The sequence below is a fragment of the Rosa chinensis genome, chromosome 6, assembly GCF_002994745.2.
Source record: "Rosa chinensis cultivar Old Blush chromosome 6, RchiOBHm-V2, whole genome shotgun sequence".
NCBI classification, from domain to species: domain Eukaryota; kingdom Viridiplantae; phylum Streptophyta; class Magnoliopsida; order Rosales; family Rosaceae; genus Rosa; species Rosa chinensis.
The window spans coordinates 52,564,347-52,579,654 of NC_037093.1; the positions used below are offsets into that span (position 1 = coordinate 52,564,347).

Sequence of the window (15,308 nt, forward strand, 5' to 3'; positions counted from 1 at the left end):
ATGTCTATTGGGGGCAAAAAAACATTTCTGGTGAGATTTTCAGCAAATTCCGGTGGGCGGCGGCCGCTGACAGGAATCCGGCGACCGGTGACAGGAATCTTGCGAAAATTGGCCTGATTCCGACGGCCGGTAACGGGACTCCGGCGAAGTCTCCTATGGTTTCTCTCTCTTCCATTCTCTCTCTCTCTCTCTCTCTCTCTCTAAGTTTCAAAAGGGTGAGGGTAAAATGGTATTAAAAAAATTAAAAAAAAACAAAAAAAAAATCTTAATGGGGTATTAGGAAAGACCTCCTTAGAGTGTTTTGGATAAGAGCGAAATAAAAAAACTTAATAAGATAAGTGGGAAAAATATCTCTAAAAATGGGGTAAGTGGGAAAAAAATCTCTAAAAATGAGGTAAATTGACAAAAACCCTTAACAAATAGTTACCAATGTTACATGACCACTTGACCATGCCACGACTCACCTTGCCCCATAACTGCAATTACAACAGAAACACACACCTAATTACATATCTTCAGATAAACACATGCAGACGTAGCATATTAAGCAATTAACATCAATTAGCAATTTCCATCTTCCATGAGTATTCTTCCATAAAATCTTTAATTCTAAATTACTCATCTCAAGAGCCTCTCTAGAACGGTAAAACCTCATCTCAGAAAACCTTTCAAAAACTAAAAGCAATATCTAAGATTTCCAGGGGATTCGGCAATATGAAAATAGTCGGGCGATCTTGCTAAATAGGTCATATAGAAGGACATATTGAACCTAGACTCAGGGCCAGCCCTGGGTATAGGCCCAGCAGGCTTGTGCCTATGGCCCCCAAATTTCATGGGCCCCCGAAATTAAACCAAGTTTTATATATATTTATATATGTAAAAAAAAGAAAAAGTAATATATGCCCAGATGTCTTGTCGTTTTATACTGCTTCTCTTGTCATTTTATACTTCTTCTCTAGTTCTCCTAGACTTCTACGCGGCTACTCGGGGAGACGGTGTCTCTTGTTCTTACCTCACCTCCATAATCCCAAATTCTCAATTCTCAAATCTCAAAACCTAGCAGCTAATTCATCATCACCAATAATCATCATCATCTGCAATCATTCTTTTGTTTTCTTGTTCTTTGTAATGTTTTATTAATTTTTCTGAATTTCTGGCAAATTTGGGAATTGGGAAGAAGGAAATAGCGGTTGATTTTAACCTTTTGATACTAATTAACACATCAATTTCGTTGGGCAAGTCTTTAAGTATTCTTTGCAAATTCAAATATTTTTCAATGAATCAATGATTAAGATTTTAAGGTCTGTTTTCTTTATTTTTCTTCTTATTCGATTCATCTAAACTAATAGTGATTATAACTAATTATGAATTAAGTGCATCTTTGTTATTTGTTAATGGAATAATGGTAGACTGGTACTAGTGCTGTAGTGGTATAAGTATCAAATGCAAGCTAGAAATTTTTTTATATTTTTTTATACATAAACCACAGAGCTGTACTCTATTATGCAGAGATGCGAAAAGAATCAAGTGCAGAAGATAGCAAGTTTTGTTGCCTTTGCTACCTTTTGCTCCTGAAATACTGACAATATATATTCAGAAAGTAAAACCAAGACATGAAGAGTCAATCAAACTGACAAACTTTTATAAAAGTAGCGGAATCTGAGTGGTGGAGTTGGTATAATGGATTATGAAGACAGCGTATTAGTGAGGACTTTAGTAGTTTAGTTGCAAGTGACTATACTACTGAATTATATTCTTATAGAAACCTGTAAGCCTATTAAAAAGCTGTAAACTTAGTAACTTATTTAATTACTTTTAAAGAGGAAAAAAATTGTGAATATATTCGAAGGTGGAGAGCCCCATTTTTTTTTTCCGCCTAGAGCCCCTGAAAACTCAGGGCCGGCCCTGCCCAGACTCAATCTCTATAAACATAATTGGCAAATTTCAGAAAGGAAAAAAAATAAAAAATCTAATCAACAACTACTGTAACTTGAAATCCATTACACTTAATTTCATCTTCCGGAGAGTTACAAACAAGAACTTCTATCTTCGGATTTGGCCAATCATATGAAGATAAATGAATGCTTAACTGTAGCAAGAGCCCAAAGATTGAGGCGTTGAGCATTTCTCATCACAAAGCTTTATTTTCAATGGAATTATAGAACTTCTCGCAACTCATGGAGTCATGGACATGTTTGCAAGATCTCACATTGTTTCCTTGGAAGTTGGAAGAAAGACGATATGCTTTGAAGCATGATAACAAATTGAGTCCATCATACGATTATGCAAGAGAAAGCAGATCCACGATAGAGGAGAGAGATGTGGCTCAAATAGTGGCCGTCTCTCTTCTTCCTTTTCTTTCCTCGCATAACCGCTAACGAAATTGCTTCTCATATACCAGCATCTCTTCTTGTTTTTCAGAATCAAACGTACGTATAACACTATATCTACGTCTTAAACTTCATATGATCAAGATACACTGCATCCGCGTCGTTCTGAGTTAATTTCCGAGTCATAAACCGGCCAGTTATATATATGAGAGGCACTACAAGTCCAATGAAATGGCTAGGCCTAGATATATTTGTACATGGGCAATCAATCGCAACCGTCACTGATCAGCTACGTACAGTCACCATCATTAATTGATTGACCCATAAAATTCCAGCACTCATTGTTCTAGATATATATATATATATATATATATATATATATATATATATATAGCAATAGTACCCCATACATAATTTACATCACGTACAAGAACGTAGATCACTGTTTCCGATCTGATTCTTCATCGGAAACAAGACCTAATTGCTTGAGATGGTGGTGAATGTCTTCGGGATGATCCTCAAGCTTTGGCCTTTCGGGTTGAATCCAACGTCCGTCCTTGCACCTCACCATCCCCTTGTTCTCGTCTTGCCTCCAGAAAGGCGGTACCAAGTAATGATCCTTCAAGAAATCAGAGGCCTTGTTCACTAGTGCAGGGTCTCTTCCACTTGCCAGCACAAATCTATGACCTTTTCCATGGTATCTGAACATGTTTATGGAATCTAACAACAGTCAAATTCATGCCTTGTTATCTATCTAGTGCCCTAGATGCTTAAAGGTGAATGTAGACAGTAACACAGAGTCAAAATAGAAGAGCTTTATCTTTCTTTCTTTGTGGTCTTTGAACAGCTTTATGTATCACATGGTGGAATCATATCGATCAACTACCCACGTACCTTCTATTTTAGATAACAATTAATTTATGCAGCAGAGTCGTACATTTATGATATGGATTCATATATTGTGTCGAATTTTTCAAAAGAAATATGAAGTGAATCCGTATCAAAGAAAAACCCTAGTTTCTAATCGCGATAAAAACTCCATGGATCGATGTCCCTTTCCAAAGTTTAATAAGCCCTGTATCTCTTTGTCCAGGCTTGCACAAGTTCTTCATTAACTATTTACTACTTAAAAAACAAATTACATTATTATATGAGTGAATGAGCTGGAAATCCTAATCATATATGACAGTCAAATCATGTTATTAACTCAACTGCTAATCTCTCCTCTCCCATCTCTTTCCTATCTCTATTATTGTACGTAGAAATTTGACACTACCAACTTTATAGGATGTGTTACATACTTTAAGGCCTTATAATAATGGAGATATATAAGCCATATGACGTCTTCAATTATTTTAAGCCCTTCCAACCAACTTGTACTAGAAACACAGACTTATCTCGAATTCTCGATACACATCCATATTTTATAAAATAAAATAAAAAACTTATTTTCCGATTTTGTTTGCTATGAAGAAGAAGATATTTAAGAGAAAGGACTAACCCGTCAAGCAAATGCAAGTAAGCTTCCAAGTTATGAGCACAGCCTGGATCATTAGTCTGCTTCAAAAATGGAGAATTCTTATGATCTAATTCGAGCTCGACTCCGACGTGCGAGTAGCTCCACGGCAAGTTCTCCGTCAACTTAAGCATCACCGGCGGCACGTGCTCATTAATCAACAAGCCCGGACTCCTAGGCACCACGTCATGCACGTTCACAACCCTCAACACCTTCACACCCAAAGACTCGAGTCTCTCCTTGAAATGAACATTCCCGACCCGAGGACCCGAGAACGAGAAAACCGACACGGGCACGACCCGGCCGTCCGCCTTCACGTTCAGACCCGTTTCCGCTATATCGTACGCGCTCAAAATCGCCAACGCGCTGCCGAGACTGTGCCCAGTGATCGTAATGCTCAGCTCCTCGTTTGGGTACTTGTCCACCAGCCGCTTGATCTCCGTCAGAATCTGCTCCCTGGCCGAGTAAGTACAAAACCTACACGTCTCGTCCTTGTCGGTGTAAAGATCCAGGAACCCGGATTCGGCTTTCACAGTCGGGTCGGGGCAGGGGATCTTGTTCGTGGAGAGTGGTTTTAGAAAGTCCATCAAGTCCACGATCCACTCCAACCGGGTCACCGTGCCCCGCCACGCGATGCTGATGTCCCTCCTGCCCAGACGCTCCGTCATCTCGTCGTCGGAAACGGCGACGTACCCGATCCAGTTGGCGTTCTTGCTCCAGACTTTGGGCCACCGCGACTTCTTGAAGAAATTCGGCAAGTTGATATTTGAGGTGGCGAAGAGGTAGCGGGAGACGTGGTAGCCGTGGTGGGTCATGCCGAGGGAGTCGTAGAAGTTGCTGCGGGTGAAACGGCAGCTGCCGCAGTACTTGGAAAACGGGTCGAAGTCGAAGGCGTCGTAGCAGGCCTGGGCCATCTCGCCGTAGCGGATGAGCTCGGAGCGGAGGAGCGGGTCCATCGGGTCCAGCAACCCGACCCAGTCGTCCTCGCCGTGGAGCTCCCGCCACACGTCGGATAAACGACGCTCCGTGTTGTGATGGTTGACATGAGTTCTGGCTTCGTCGTCCTCAATATCGTCCTCGAGATAGATTTCGTCTCTGTCTGTGGCTCGTTCTCTTTCGAGCTCGGTGATTGTGGAGGTTAGAGATTCGCTGGATTTCGAGGCCACCTTGCATACAGTGGTGGTGGGGAGAGTGAGGGTTGATCCAAAGGCATGAGACTTTAGGGTTGAGAAAGCGCTGTGGTGGAGCTTTTTGAAGGGGAGGACTGTGTGAGATAAGGAAATGGCCATGGGAGATAAAAAGGTGGTTATCGATCGATAATGGAGAATCTCTGGGTGATGTGTGAAGAGATTAAAGGGTAGAGTTATTATATATGATTATGTTCTCTGTCGAGTGAGAAAGATGGTTATTGATATGCGAGTTGGTGTTGTTTGATACTAGTGTGCGTGTATAATTACTATAATATTTACGAAGACGTGAATATATTACATGTGATTCACGCGGCTGGACTTTCGTTGGTTGTCAGAGCTCAGTAGTCTTGACTTGTTAATTTCCAGTTTCCGAGAAAGATTGGCAATGACTAATGGCTAGTGGGTAGTTGGGTCATTTACTCGGGAAATTATAACTTGGTCCCGGATGGATGGTAGTACACGTGGTGGTTCACGATGATCTCTTAATTTAGTTTCCACTAAATTTCAGTGATATTATTGATTGAGACCACCACATGACATTACCATGTGATACTCCAGGACCACAGAATAATTCTTCCATTTACTCAAGTTATTGCACATTCTTTGAGATGAGAAGAAGCATCTGGATTTATTAATAGTTGAGTTCTAGTATTTGCTTCAAAATTAACGAATTTATCAAGGTAGGGGATTCATGAATTTTTATAGCATGTTAAGGGAAATAGATGAAGGAGTACGAAAACCTTTATCCTCAATTCTGTGACATGCATTACGCTATTATTTGACACATAAGAATTTGCGATGTCATTTATGTATACGTAGTATTTTGTACGTGCTTTTATCAAATGGTGATTCTAGTCATACCTCCAAGTCTATTTAGACCTCTAAACTTTTTTGAAAATTTCGAAATCCTCTTTTACCCCTTAATAAATAAATTTCCAAATACACACAATTCTCACTCAACTACCCAATGAATCTACATTGCCTTCCACCACTACAACACCCTCGACCTTGGCATTGGTGTTAACTACAATAATGAAAAATATTTCTTTACATTAGAATCGTACTATCCTACCCTGCTCTTCCCAACTTTATCAATTTACTCTCGTCTGTACCCAAAAAAAAAAAACCGATTACCAAAAATCCATTGAAACAAAAGTAGCGTGCTTAGACTTTAAAACATGAGGCCAACAACAAGTCTGCCAAATCATGTATAAACACCAGTAATTAATTAGGAATAGTTCATATTCATAATCATATCATGAATGTTAATTATCCTACCTACAGTACGTGAACAAGAGAAAGAAAGTTCATCAATATCAATTAAAATAGAAGGGCAAATGAACAAGAATATCTCTCTTTGCAACGTTGCAGTGGTGATGCAAGGTCTTGGCGAGATCGGAACTTCATGTCTTAGGGAAAAGGAAGAGAGTAAGAAAGAGAGAGAAATGGGGTAAAGATGGAAATTTGATGGCAAATATTTTAAGAAGATGTCTAAATAGTAAATTTGGAGGTTTAAATAAACTCATCCTTTATCAAATAAATTGTCGAGGAATAAAAAAAAGAAGCATGCATTGAAAATAAACGAATTTTCTTTATTTACATTTTACTATGTGTGCACGATATACATATTATGTTATTAAACTGTTAGCACTAACTTATTATATAGGTCTCTTCAAAAAAAAAAAAACTTATTATATAGGTGAAAGTATATGTTTGGATTTCGATTAGTTCGATCAATTTCTGCCTTATCACGTAATTTACCAGTTTGAAATGACCCTATAAAATCTAGGACATAAATCTTTCTTAATCTCCTCTATAAATTCGGGTAAGTAAGAGGTGCTCAATTTCTATTCTTCTTGCTTTGGTTGTGTCGTGTCATGTCATGTCAGTTGTAACATGGAATTACACAGTACTTGTCCTTGGTGGTTGGTGGCTGTACAGCACATGCATTCTTGTCATTTTCTTAGATTACAGAGATTTTTTTAATGTGATTAAGCTACTAAAGCCTTGATATACCAACGAAATCAGTTCATGTCTCTAATTGTTTATGAAATTCGTAAAGATATATTCTGTTTCTTATGCCAGCGAAATCCATGCATTGCCAGCATCCAATTCTGCAAAAAATCTCATCATATAAACGAAGTGATCTTGAAAAAGTAGTTTTTAAGTTTTCACGAAAATTTGTTTGTATTGCTAGTATCTAATTCTGCAAAAATCCCATCATATGAAGGGATCTTGAAAATGTAAGTTTACATTTCTTCTTTCCCAGTGAAATGTAATATTTAAGTTTTCACTAAAATTGGTTTACATATAAAGTAAAGGAGTGACTTTTCCAATCGTCTGAAGTGACGTACGATCCATGATGTAGAGAGGATGAGTCATTCTAGTTTTCCGTAGAACAGCTTTTTCTTTTCATTGGCCAGAAAAATGTCCATAAGCATATAACGACAATTTTTCACATTTTGCTGACTTGGCTCAATGATGATGTGAACTATAGCAGAATATAATTGACGGGAATTAATTAAACAAAATAATATATCTAACAGTCTTGATTAACACGCTGCCTAAGAAAAATATTAGTAAAAAAATGGAGTACCAGACGGAGAACCAAGTTTTTCCACAACCCTAGCCTGCTAAGGGTGCTAACGAATAACGAGGAGTGCGTGTGGTTGGGAGAGACTTCCGTTTTCATTAGCGAAGTATTGTACTCTTTCACGGAGTTTAGACTATACTAGTTACAAATCCCGCGCTTTGCTGCGGGTGGTATAACTACTTTTTAGTCATTTAACAATTATCAATTGCTTTATTTCTAATTAAACTAACAACAAAAATCGAATGAAGTTTACAATTTCAAAACAGTAAGAATCCAAATAGCCAAACCAATTCAAAACAAAATTGAAAAGAAACGAAACCAAATTAAAAAAGGAATACAGGTTGAGCATTCTTCTTCACTTTTTCATACTTTAATACCAACAGTAATCAAGTTAGAAGTTTAGAGGAGTAAATTACTTGATGCTATGCTTTCTTCCCGTATATCTAAATCCATTTAAACGACTATGTTTGAAAAGTTAAATAAACTTCAGGGACATAACGACAGTATATACTGAATTTCCTGCGGCGATTTTAAACTCTAGCCAACTCCATCTGTATATCCAGCATCATCTTGTATCAATCCAATTTCGATGAGAAGAATAGCATCAAGTCAGTCCACTTCAAACATGCTTGCGTGATTGAAAGTATCATTCACCTCCTTGAATTTCTCCATCACTACCAGAAAATTTTAGCTTAGTACTTGGTTGACTTGAGAGTTTTGCAAAAGGCAAAGGTCACAAATACTGAATAATGGAATCCATGTTTACACATGACATCGAAAATGAATGGTAATCGAATGCAGTCAGGATGGTTTCAGAAGCACACAGAGATCAACAACATACTAATAATAGGTACCCAAAAGAATTATCTACTATTCATTTCTTTCATTTGTCAATCAGGTGACTATTTTCTTTGGAAAAACAAACTGTGCACAGAAACTAAGCAAGGAACCAATACTGCAAAGATATTGCATTTCATATTGATTAACGATAGATAAAAACATAAACAGATTTTGTAGATACATGGGATAAAATTATTTTTGATTTATTTATTTATTTTAAAATGACATTGCGATCATAAAAATTAATATGGATATTATCTGCAAAGAGATTGCATTTCATATTGATTAAAAATAGATAAGAACATAACAGATTTTGTAGATACATGGGATAAAACTGTTCTTTTTTAAAAATGGCATTGCAATCATAAAAATTAATAGGAAATTTATCTGCAGGGATATGAACCTAATTTCCATGTAAGCATCACTTCAAAGATTACTGGCATGTAGTCAACCGGAGACTCTGATAACAGTTTAATAAACACTAAGCAAAATAATGTTTACCAGAAAACAGAGACAGATATTCAACAGCTTATATTATCTTACTGTGAATTACCTTTCTGACTATGTTACGAATTGGTTCAACAATGCTCCAAAGGCTCCACAGTTCCACATGTAACACTTGGTCGTAAAGGGGCGAATGCAAAATAATTCCGAGGAGATACGACATGAACATCATATGAGAAATTTTTCAGATTCCTTGAGAAAGTTGTTCCAGCCAACCTTCTTTCTTTCCACATCAGGTGCACTACTGATCAGGTCGCAATCTTGAGTTCGCTTGAGCATAAGCCACTTAGCCGCCGCCACTGCAACTCAAAACAATAGATATAAGCCAAAAGATAATCATGCCATGTATCACACATGAGTTATGTTCAAATTCAAAAGCATAAAATAAGGGGTATGAACTTTGCAGAAACTCTAACATCTAAGCATGGTGACGTGATCGCCAAAATAGTGGCAGATCATTGTAACTCTATATCTTACATCGACTTTTAGCCTGTGAATTTTAATTCCTGTCATTTAAAGTTACACATTAAATGTTCTATGAGCAACTGAGCCTGAAATAAATCCGATGGAACAAAAGCTTAAGACTGGATTCGTATATTCGTTCATGTCAATTAAGAACTACTGCAAAAATAAAGGCTAAGAGTGTAGATACATGTAATAATTCCAGGACACAGGAGAAACATTACAATTTACCTATAGCTACTTCAAAACTAATGTATATCCTTGCAATACTTTAGTGTGATCAACTGATCATCACTATTGTGAATTAAAGCAAGTTTTAACTTGCTGGTAGATCACCCCAGAACAGAAAAAAAAAATTGCATATAGCTGTTTCGAATTTTAACAACAAAATCATGGATAACATGAGCAAGTTTGAAAAACTGATTTCTTTTACTCGGATATGGTTTCCTCTATACAAATTTCTTAAAATAAAATCAATACATCCATTCATCCATCCATCCATTTGTTATCCTGCATAATATATTCTCATTCAAATACATGAAATTGAGACGAAAAAAATGATCATATGAAAGACCAATCATAAGGAAAACAAACCATGTTTCAATCATACAAAGAAAAGGAACAAACATTAATCAAATTACCAAACACAAAAAAGGTTTAAGGGTTTACCTCCGTTAAGGGGATTAGAATTGGCAGTCAAGAAATTCAGAGAAGAAGAGTCATTCATGCGGTAGATCGTGCTTTGAATAAAGAGATTACCAATTAACCAAAAAGACTAAAGAGATTACCAATTAACAAAAAAAAAAAACGAAAACCAAATGCCCAGATTCGCGCTTTTCTTCCTTAGATCAAAATCCAACAACTGAGTGTCACCTTGTTCGTGCTGATCCCATTCCTTCCCACAAAAACGGTGAGTCCAGTACTTATCAAAACTCAGACCAACTTCCCATCTTCTTCTTTAGTTCTTTTGATTCCAATATTGTAGCATCTTCCATTGCCTTCGTCTCCTCTCCTCTGTATTCCAATATCGTACTCTCCCTTATTCTTAGAATCTTATTCAGTGAACAGCCGTGGAGGATCTACTAAGAAGGCCCAAGAAAAATGGCAGCTCGTACTGAGGAAAAAAAAAGAGAGGGCAAAACCGTCACTCCACTGTCTTATGAACATTGATGAACAGTGGATCCACATTTAGTATATGTAGAATGTCCCTTACAGCGTATGATAATTTATCTCATGAATAATAATAAACTAATAAAGGTACAGGACTCTACTCAATTGGCTATTATCAGTGTGCATTAAAGCAAGAGGACTCTCTCTAGTTTTTTTTTTTTTTTTTTGATTTATTGTCCTATCAATTTAGTGAGGTGAGGTTTATTAACTATTACAATTGATTATTAGACCTTTGGGATGCTTGAACCTCTATCCGCTCAAGATCGACTCTTACATTTTTCATACATCTTAAGATGTTACCCGTTATTTTCAACGATCTTACTCGTTCTCATTTATTACCTATCGAAATTCCATTTTGGTTTTCAAGAAAACATCAAATCTTCATCTTCATTAATAGTATCCGCTTATGTAGTAAGACTTGGCAAGTGACCTCAATTAGAAGACTTGAAACTTAAATATCCATAACTATCCCCCAAGCTTTTTGACATGATTGGCACTTTGGATTTGTGGTAGATGATGATCGAAAGCGAGCTAGTTTTCCTTTCCTTTTTTTTTATTCCTTTATTTTTTTTAATCAAATTACAATTATGCCACTGCATCATAGCCACAGAGAAAATATAAGGAGAGTTGGAAGCTAATCAAAAGTCATTTTCCAACAAACAAAAACTAACCAACACACTAAAACTAACAATGGAATTATTGTTGAGGCGAATAACTTGTGGACTTGTGGGTGGACTTGTGGAGAATGAAGAGGAAGTGTTGGTGAAATTACAATAAAATTATAATTTCTATATGAGAAACTCGTTGACAAAAGGCTGAGGCGCGGGTATCTCGCTCTCTTTAAGGAGATTCAAGCCCTCTGCGGAACAATGCCGGTGCACCAGAAATCTCTTGACTTGTCCCCTCCAGGATACAACAGCCCAACAACAAGTTGTGTAGCTCACACCAATCTGCACAAATTGGAGGAACCCAAAGCTCCACCAAAAGAACACCTTTCTTTGGCCAAAAAACACACAAGACACTTTGGGGGATTTTGGAAAGAAAATTGATGGGCGAATAGTAGTGTTTAGTAACAATATTACGTAAAAGCAATGATCTGTTTGAGCATGCAACAAATGGTGCTATTTATAGGCTCTTAGGACACTTCCTACCATTAATAGGGTAGTAACCAAAAGCCATACGTTACAAGAATTAAAACCCAAAATAAATCAAAATAAAACACCATGAGTTACAAAATAAAATTCAAAATAAATTCTGAATTTAAACACACAAATAAATTCAGATTTTAAACAAAAAATAAATTCACCCAAATTTAATTTCAATAATAAATAAAATATTAAAATGTAACAACAGGAAGTATCCATGGTCCTGTTGTGGACCATTAGCGTCCATACTGCATAGTCTGATCCTCTGACGAGCCAGCATCGATTGGTGCATTATGATGAACCAAATTATACACGATTGGAAAAACACTTACCCACCCAGAGCATCATATCTAGAGATGGCAAAAATCTCCATAGGGTAGGGTACCCAAATGGGGAGAAATTTGGGGGAAATCGGGTAACGGGGATGGGGATCCCCAGTAATCGAATTCTGAAATCGGGTACGGGGCGGGGATGATACTTTGATCCCCATCCCCATACCCACCCAATAAGAATTATCTGAAATATATATTTTATTTATTATATATATATATATATATTTGATATTATTTATAAATAAATATTTATGTAAACTTCATTTTTTGTCAATATTTAAATTCTATTAATAAATATGTTCAAAAAAATGAAGATTATTTTAATAAAAGATCTTTATCAACATGTTAATTTTTCTTGATTGAAATAAGAAATTTATTTAATTTTGATGTTCGATTTTAACTTCATACTTTACAATCCATAATTATTTGTATAAATTTTTATATAATATATTAGCAATATTGTTACCGGGGATTGGGGAGGGTACGGGGACCTAATCCCCAATGGGGACGGGAACAGGGAATCTCCAGTATCTTATTTCGAGGATTGTGGAGGGTAAGAGGATTGAGAATGAAGTCGGGTATGGAGATGGTAATTTAATCCCCTTACCGTACCCTCCCCATTGCCATCCCTAATCATATCCCCAATAAAGTTAAACATTGATCTCTTTTCCTGTTTGATTTATATCGTGAGAAGATATAAATTTACACTAGAGATGATTTGAAGCTTTATTCTTAATCATAGCTGGCCTGATTTTGGATTCAACATGTATGGCCGGTTGAAACAAGGACGACGAGAATCGGTGCATTTTTTGGGATTCAAGTCACGCAATATAGAGGCCACATGTATAAAGATGGACCAATATCTAACCTAACTTTTGGTATGCACGTACATTTCTAAGCTTGTTTGTTCGATGACTTAATTGATATCTTACGTCGAATGATCGATATATAGTAATTATCAAGACGCAAAAAAAAGGAAAACGAGAGTTGGTGCATTTTTGGGGATTTAAAGGACGATGAGAGTCGGTGCATTTTCAAGTCACCCAATGCAGTTGGGGGACCAATATCTGACCTAACTTTTGGTACACGCGTACATTTCTAAGCTTAAATGATGAAGGGAGGAGAGTGAGCGACTTGTGCACTGAAAGGGAGACAAAATTGAGTTCTACGATTATGAGATTCAGAGGTTCGTTTCTATGCCATACATTCGGTATATAATTGGGTACATGTTTCAAACTTCAAATAAAAATAATAATAATAATAATAAATAAATAAAAAAGAGAGAGAGAGATTAAACCAACTCAGGGCAGAGTGCCGGCGATGACTTAATATCTTCGTCCAATAATTGAAAAAAGATAATAATTATCAATACGCCCAAAAAAATAAATGTGAACTAACAATGATTAATGAAAGTACGCGATTTGTGCACTGAAAGGAAAAACAAAATTGAGTTCTACCATTATAGGATTTAGGGGCGAGAAGTTTTAAATACACACCCCTAATTACTTAATACACACTCATTACTCAATACACCTATCATTTAATTTCTCAATCTAACATTTTACTAAATACACCACCCAAATTACCGAAAATATCTTTAAATTTAAAAACCATGAAATACACTATTATTTAACATTTGATTAGTATATATAATTGTCCATATTAATTATTTGTGTTAGTTATTGGGAAATCCATAAGGATTTATTATTGTTCCCTTCAAAGTTCAAATAGATGCTTAGAAATAGGTTTTACATTATTTGAGTTCTCATCCACTAAACATCCTTTTGATCAAGTATAAAATTTTGAGTCAAACATTCAACCAAAATTGTATCAGTAGTTTCTCCACAATGACGGAACTACGAAGTTGTCATTGGATGGTGAAACACATTAACAATTACAAAGTTTTATACATGTGATGTTTTATATTAGATAATAAATTGTCTAATAATCACTTTTAGATAATAAAAAAATGAACTAAAAAGTGAGAGTAAAGCAATATGTTTTAAAAACATTTAATGTTATTGATTTCGAAATGCTAAATTACATGGTATCTCACCCCATTTAATTACAATTCATTTAAGGAAAATTTAAATTAGATGGTTTCTAACTTTATTCTTGTTTTAAATGAGGATGCCATATATAGAAATTCATTGTGTTTATAATTATAGAATAATATAAGGAACATATGATTATTATTATTTTTTTTCTTTCAATATATAGATGTCTATTTTGGTCATTTAACCTACTTATAAAATCTTATTTGAAATATAAAATAACTGGGATGTGTATTAAGTAGTTTGGGGTGTGTATTTAAAATTTCTCTTTAGGGGTATGTTTCTATGCCATAAATTCGGTGGGTAATTTGGTATGTGTTTCAAACTTTAAGTTAGAACAAAAAAAAATTAAACCAACTAAAGGCATGCATTGATCGGTAGAGCGCCAGCGATGACTTAACATCTTTATACAATGATCGAAAAAAGTTAATAATTTTCAAGACCCAAAAAAAAAAAAAAAGGATGTGAACTAACAATGATGAAGGGAGAGTGCACAACTTGTGTACTGAAAGGGAAACAACATTGAGTTCTACCATCATGGGATTCAAGTGTACATGTCTATGCCATACATTTGGTATGTAATTGGGTATGTGTTTCAAATTTCAAGTTAAAACAAAAAAAAAGAGGACTAATCGGTTGATGGCCGATGACTGGACATCTTCGTCCAATGATAAAAAATAAAATAAAAAAATAATAATAATTATCAAGATGCAAAAAAGGGGGATGTGAACTAACAACAATGAAGAGAGAGTATGCAAGACTACGAGTTGTGCATTGAAAGGGAAACAAAATTGAGTTCTACCATTATGGGATTTAGGGGTATGTTTCTATGTCATACATTCGGTATGTAATTGGGTATGTGTTTCATACTTTAAGTTAATATATATATATATATATATATATATATATATATATATATATATATATATATAAACCAACTCAAGGCATGCATTAAGTGAATCCAGTGATCAAGCGGTAGATTGCTGACGATGACTTGACATCTTTGTCCAATGATCGAAAAAAGATAATAATTATGAAGACAAAAAAAAAGGGGTGTGAAGTGTTGGTGAAATTATAATAAAAAATTATAATTTCTCTTGAGAAACTCGTTGACAAAAAGCTGAGGTGCGGGTATCTCGCTCTCTTTAAGGAGATTCAAGCCCTCTGTGGAA

The 15,308-nt window shown here is 35.8% G+C and overlaps 1 protein-coding gene and 1 long non-coding RNA gene across 2 annotated transcripts; both read right to left on the reverse strand.

Moving 5' to 3' along the window:
• Positions 1 to 2,504: 2,504 nt before the first annotated feature.
• On the reverse strand, positions 2,505 to 5,236 carry LOC112172211 (phospholipase A1-Igamma1, chloroplastic). The gene is made up of 3 exons (XM_040508703.1): positions 3,832 to 5,236; positions 2,723 to 3,031; positions 2,505 to 2,688 (listed from the first exon to the last, which is right to left on the reverse strand). The coding sequence occupies exons 1-2, from the start codon at positions 5,133 to 5,135 to the stop codon at positions 2,770 to 2,772; spliced, it is 1,566 nt and encodes a 521-aa protein (XP_040364637.1). The 5' UTR covers positions 5,136 to 5,236; the 3' UTR covers positions 2,505 to 2,688; positions 2,723 to 2,769.
• Positions 5,237 to 7,978: 2,742 nt separating this feature from the next.
• On the reverse strand, positions 7,979 to 10,516 carry LOC112168923. Its single transcript, XR_002924462.2, has 3 exons — positions 10,105 to 10,516; positions 9,023 to 9,272; positions 7,979 to 8,303 (listed from the first exon to the last, which is right to left on the reverse strand). It is a non-coding gene; the product is annotated as an uncharacterized LOC112168923 (long non-coding RNA).
• Between the last annotated feature and the right edge of the window lie 4,792 nt (positions 10,517 to 15,308).

Excerpts from the sequence above, each read along its gene's own strand:
- LOC112172211 (XM_040508703.1), bottom strand. The coding sequence starts at position 5,135 with ATGGCCATTTCCTTATCTCACACAGTCCTCCCCTTCAAAAAGCTCCAC. Across the intron at positions 3,032-3,831 it reads TACTTGCATTTGCTTGACGG|ATACCATGGAAAAGGTCATA; the intron begins GTTAGTCCTTTC and ends AAACATGTTCAG.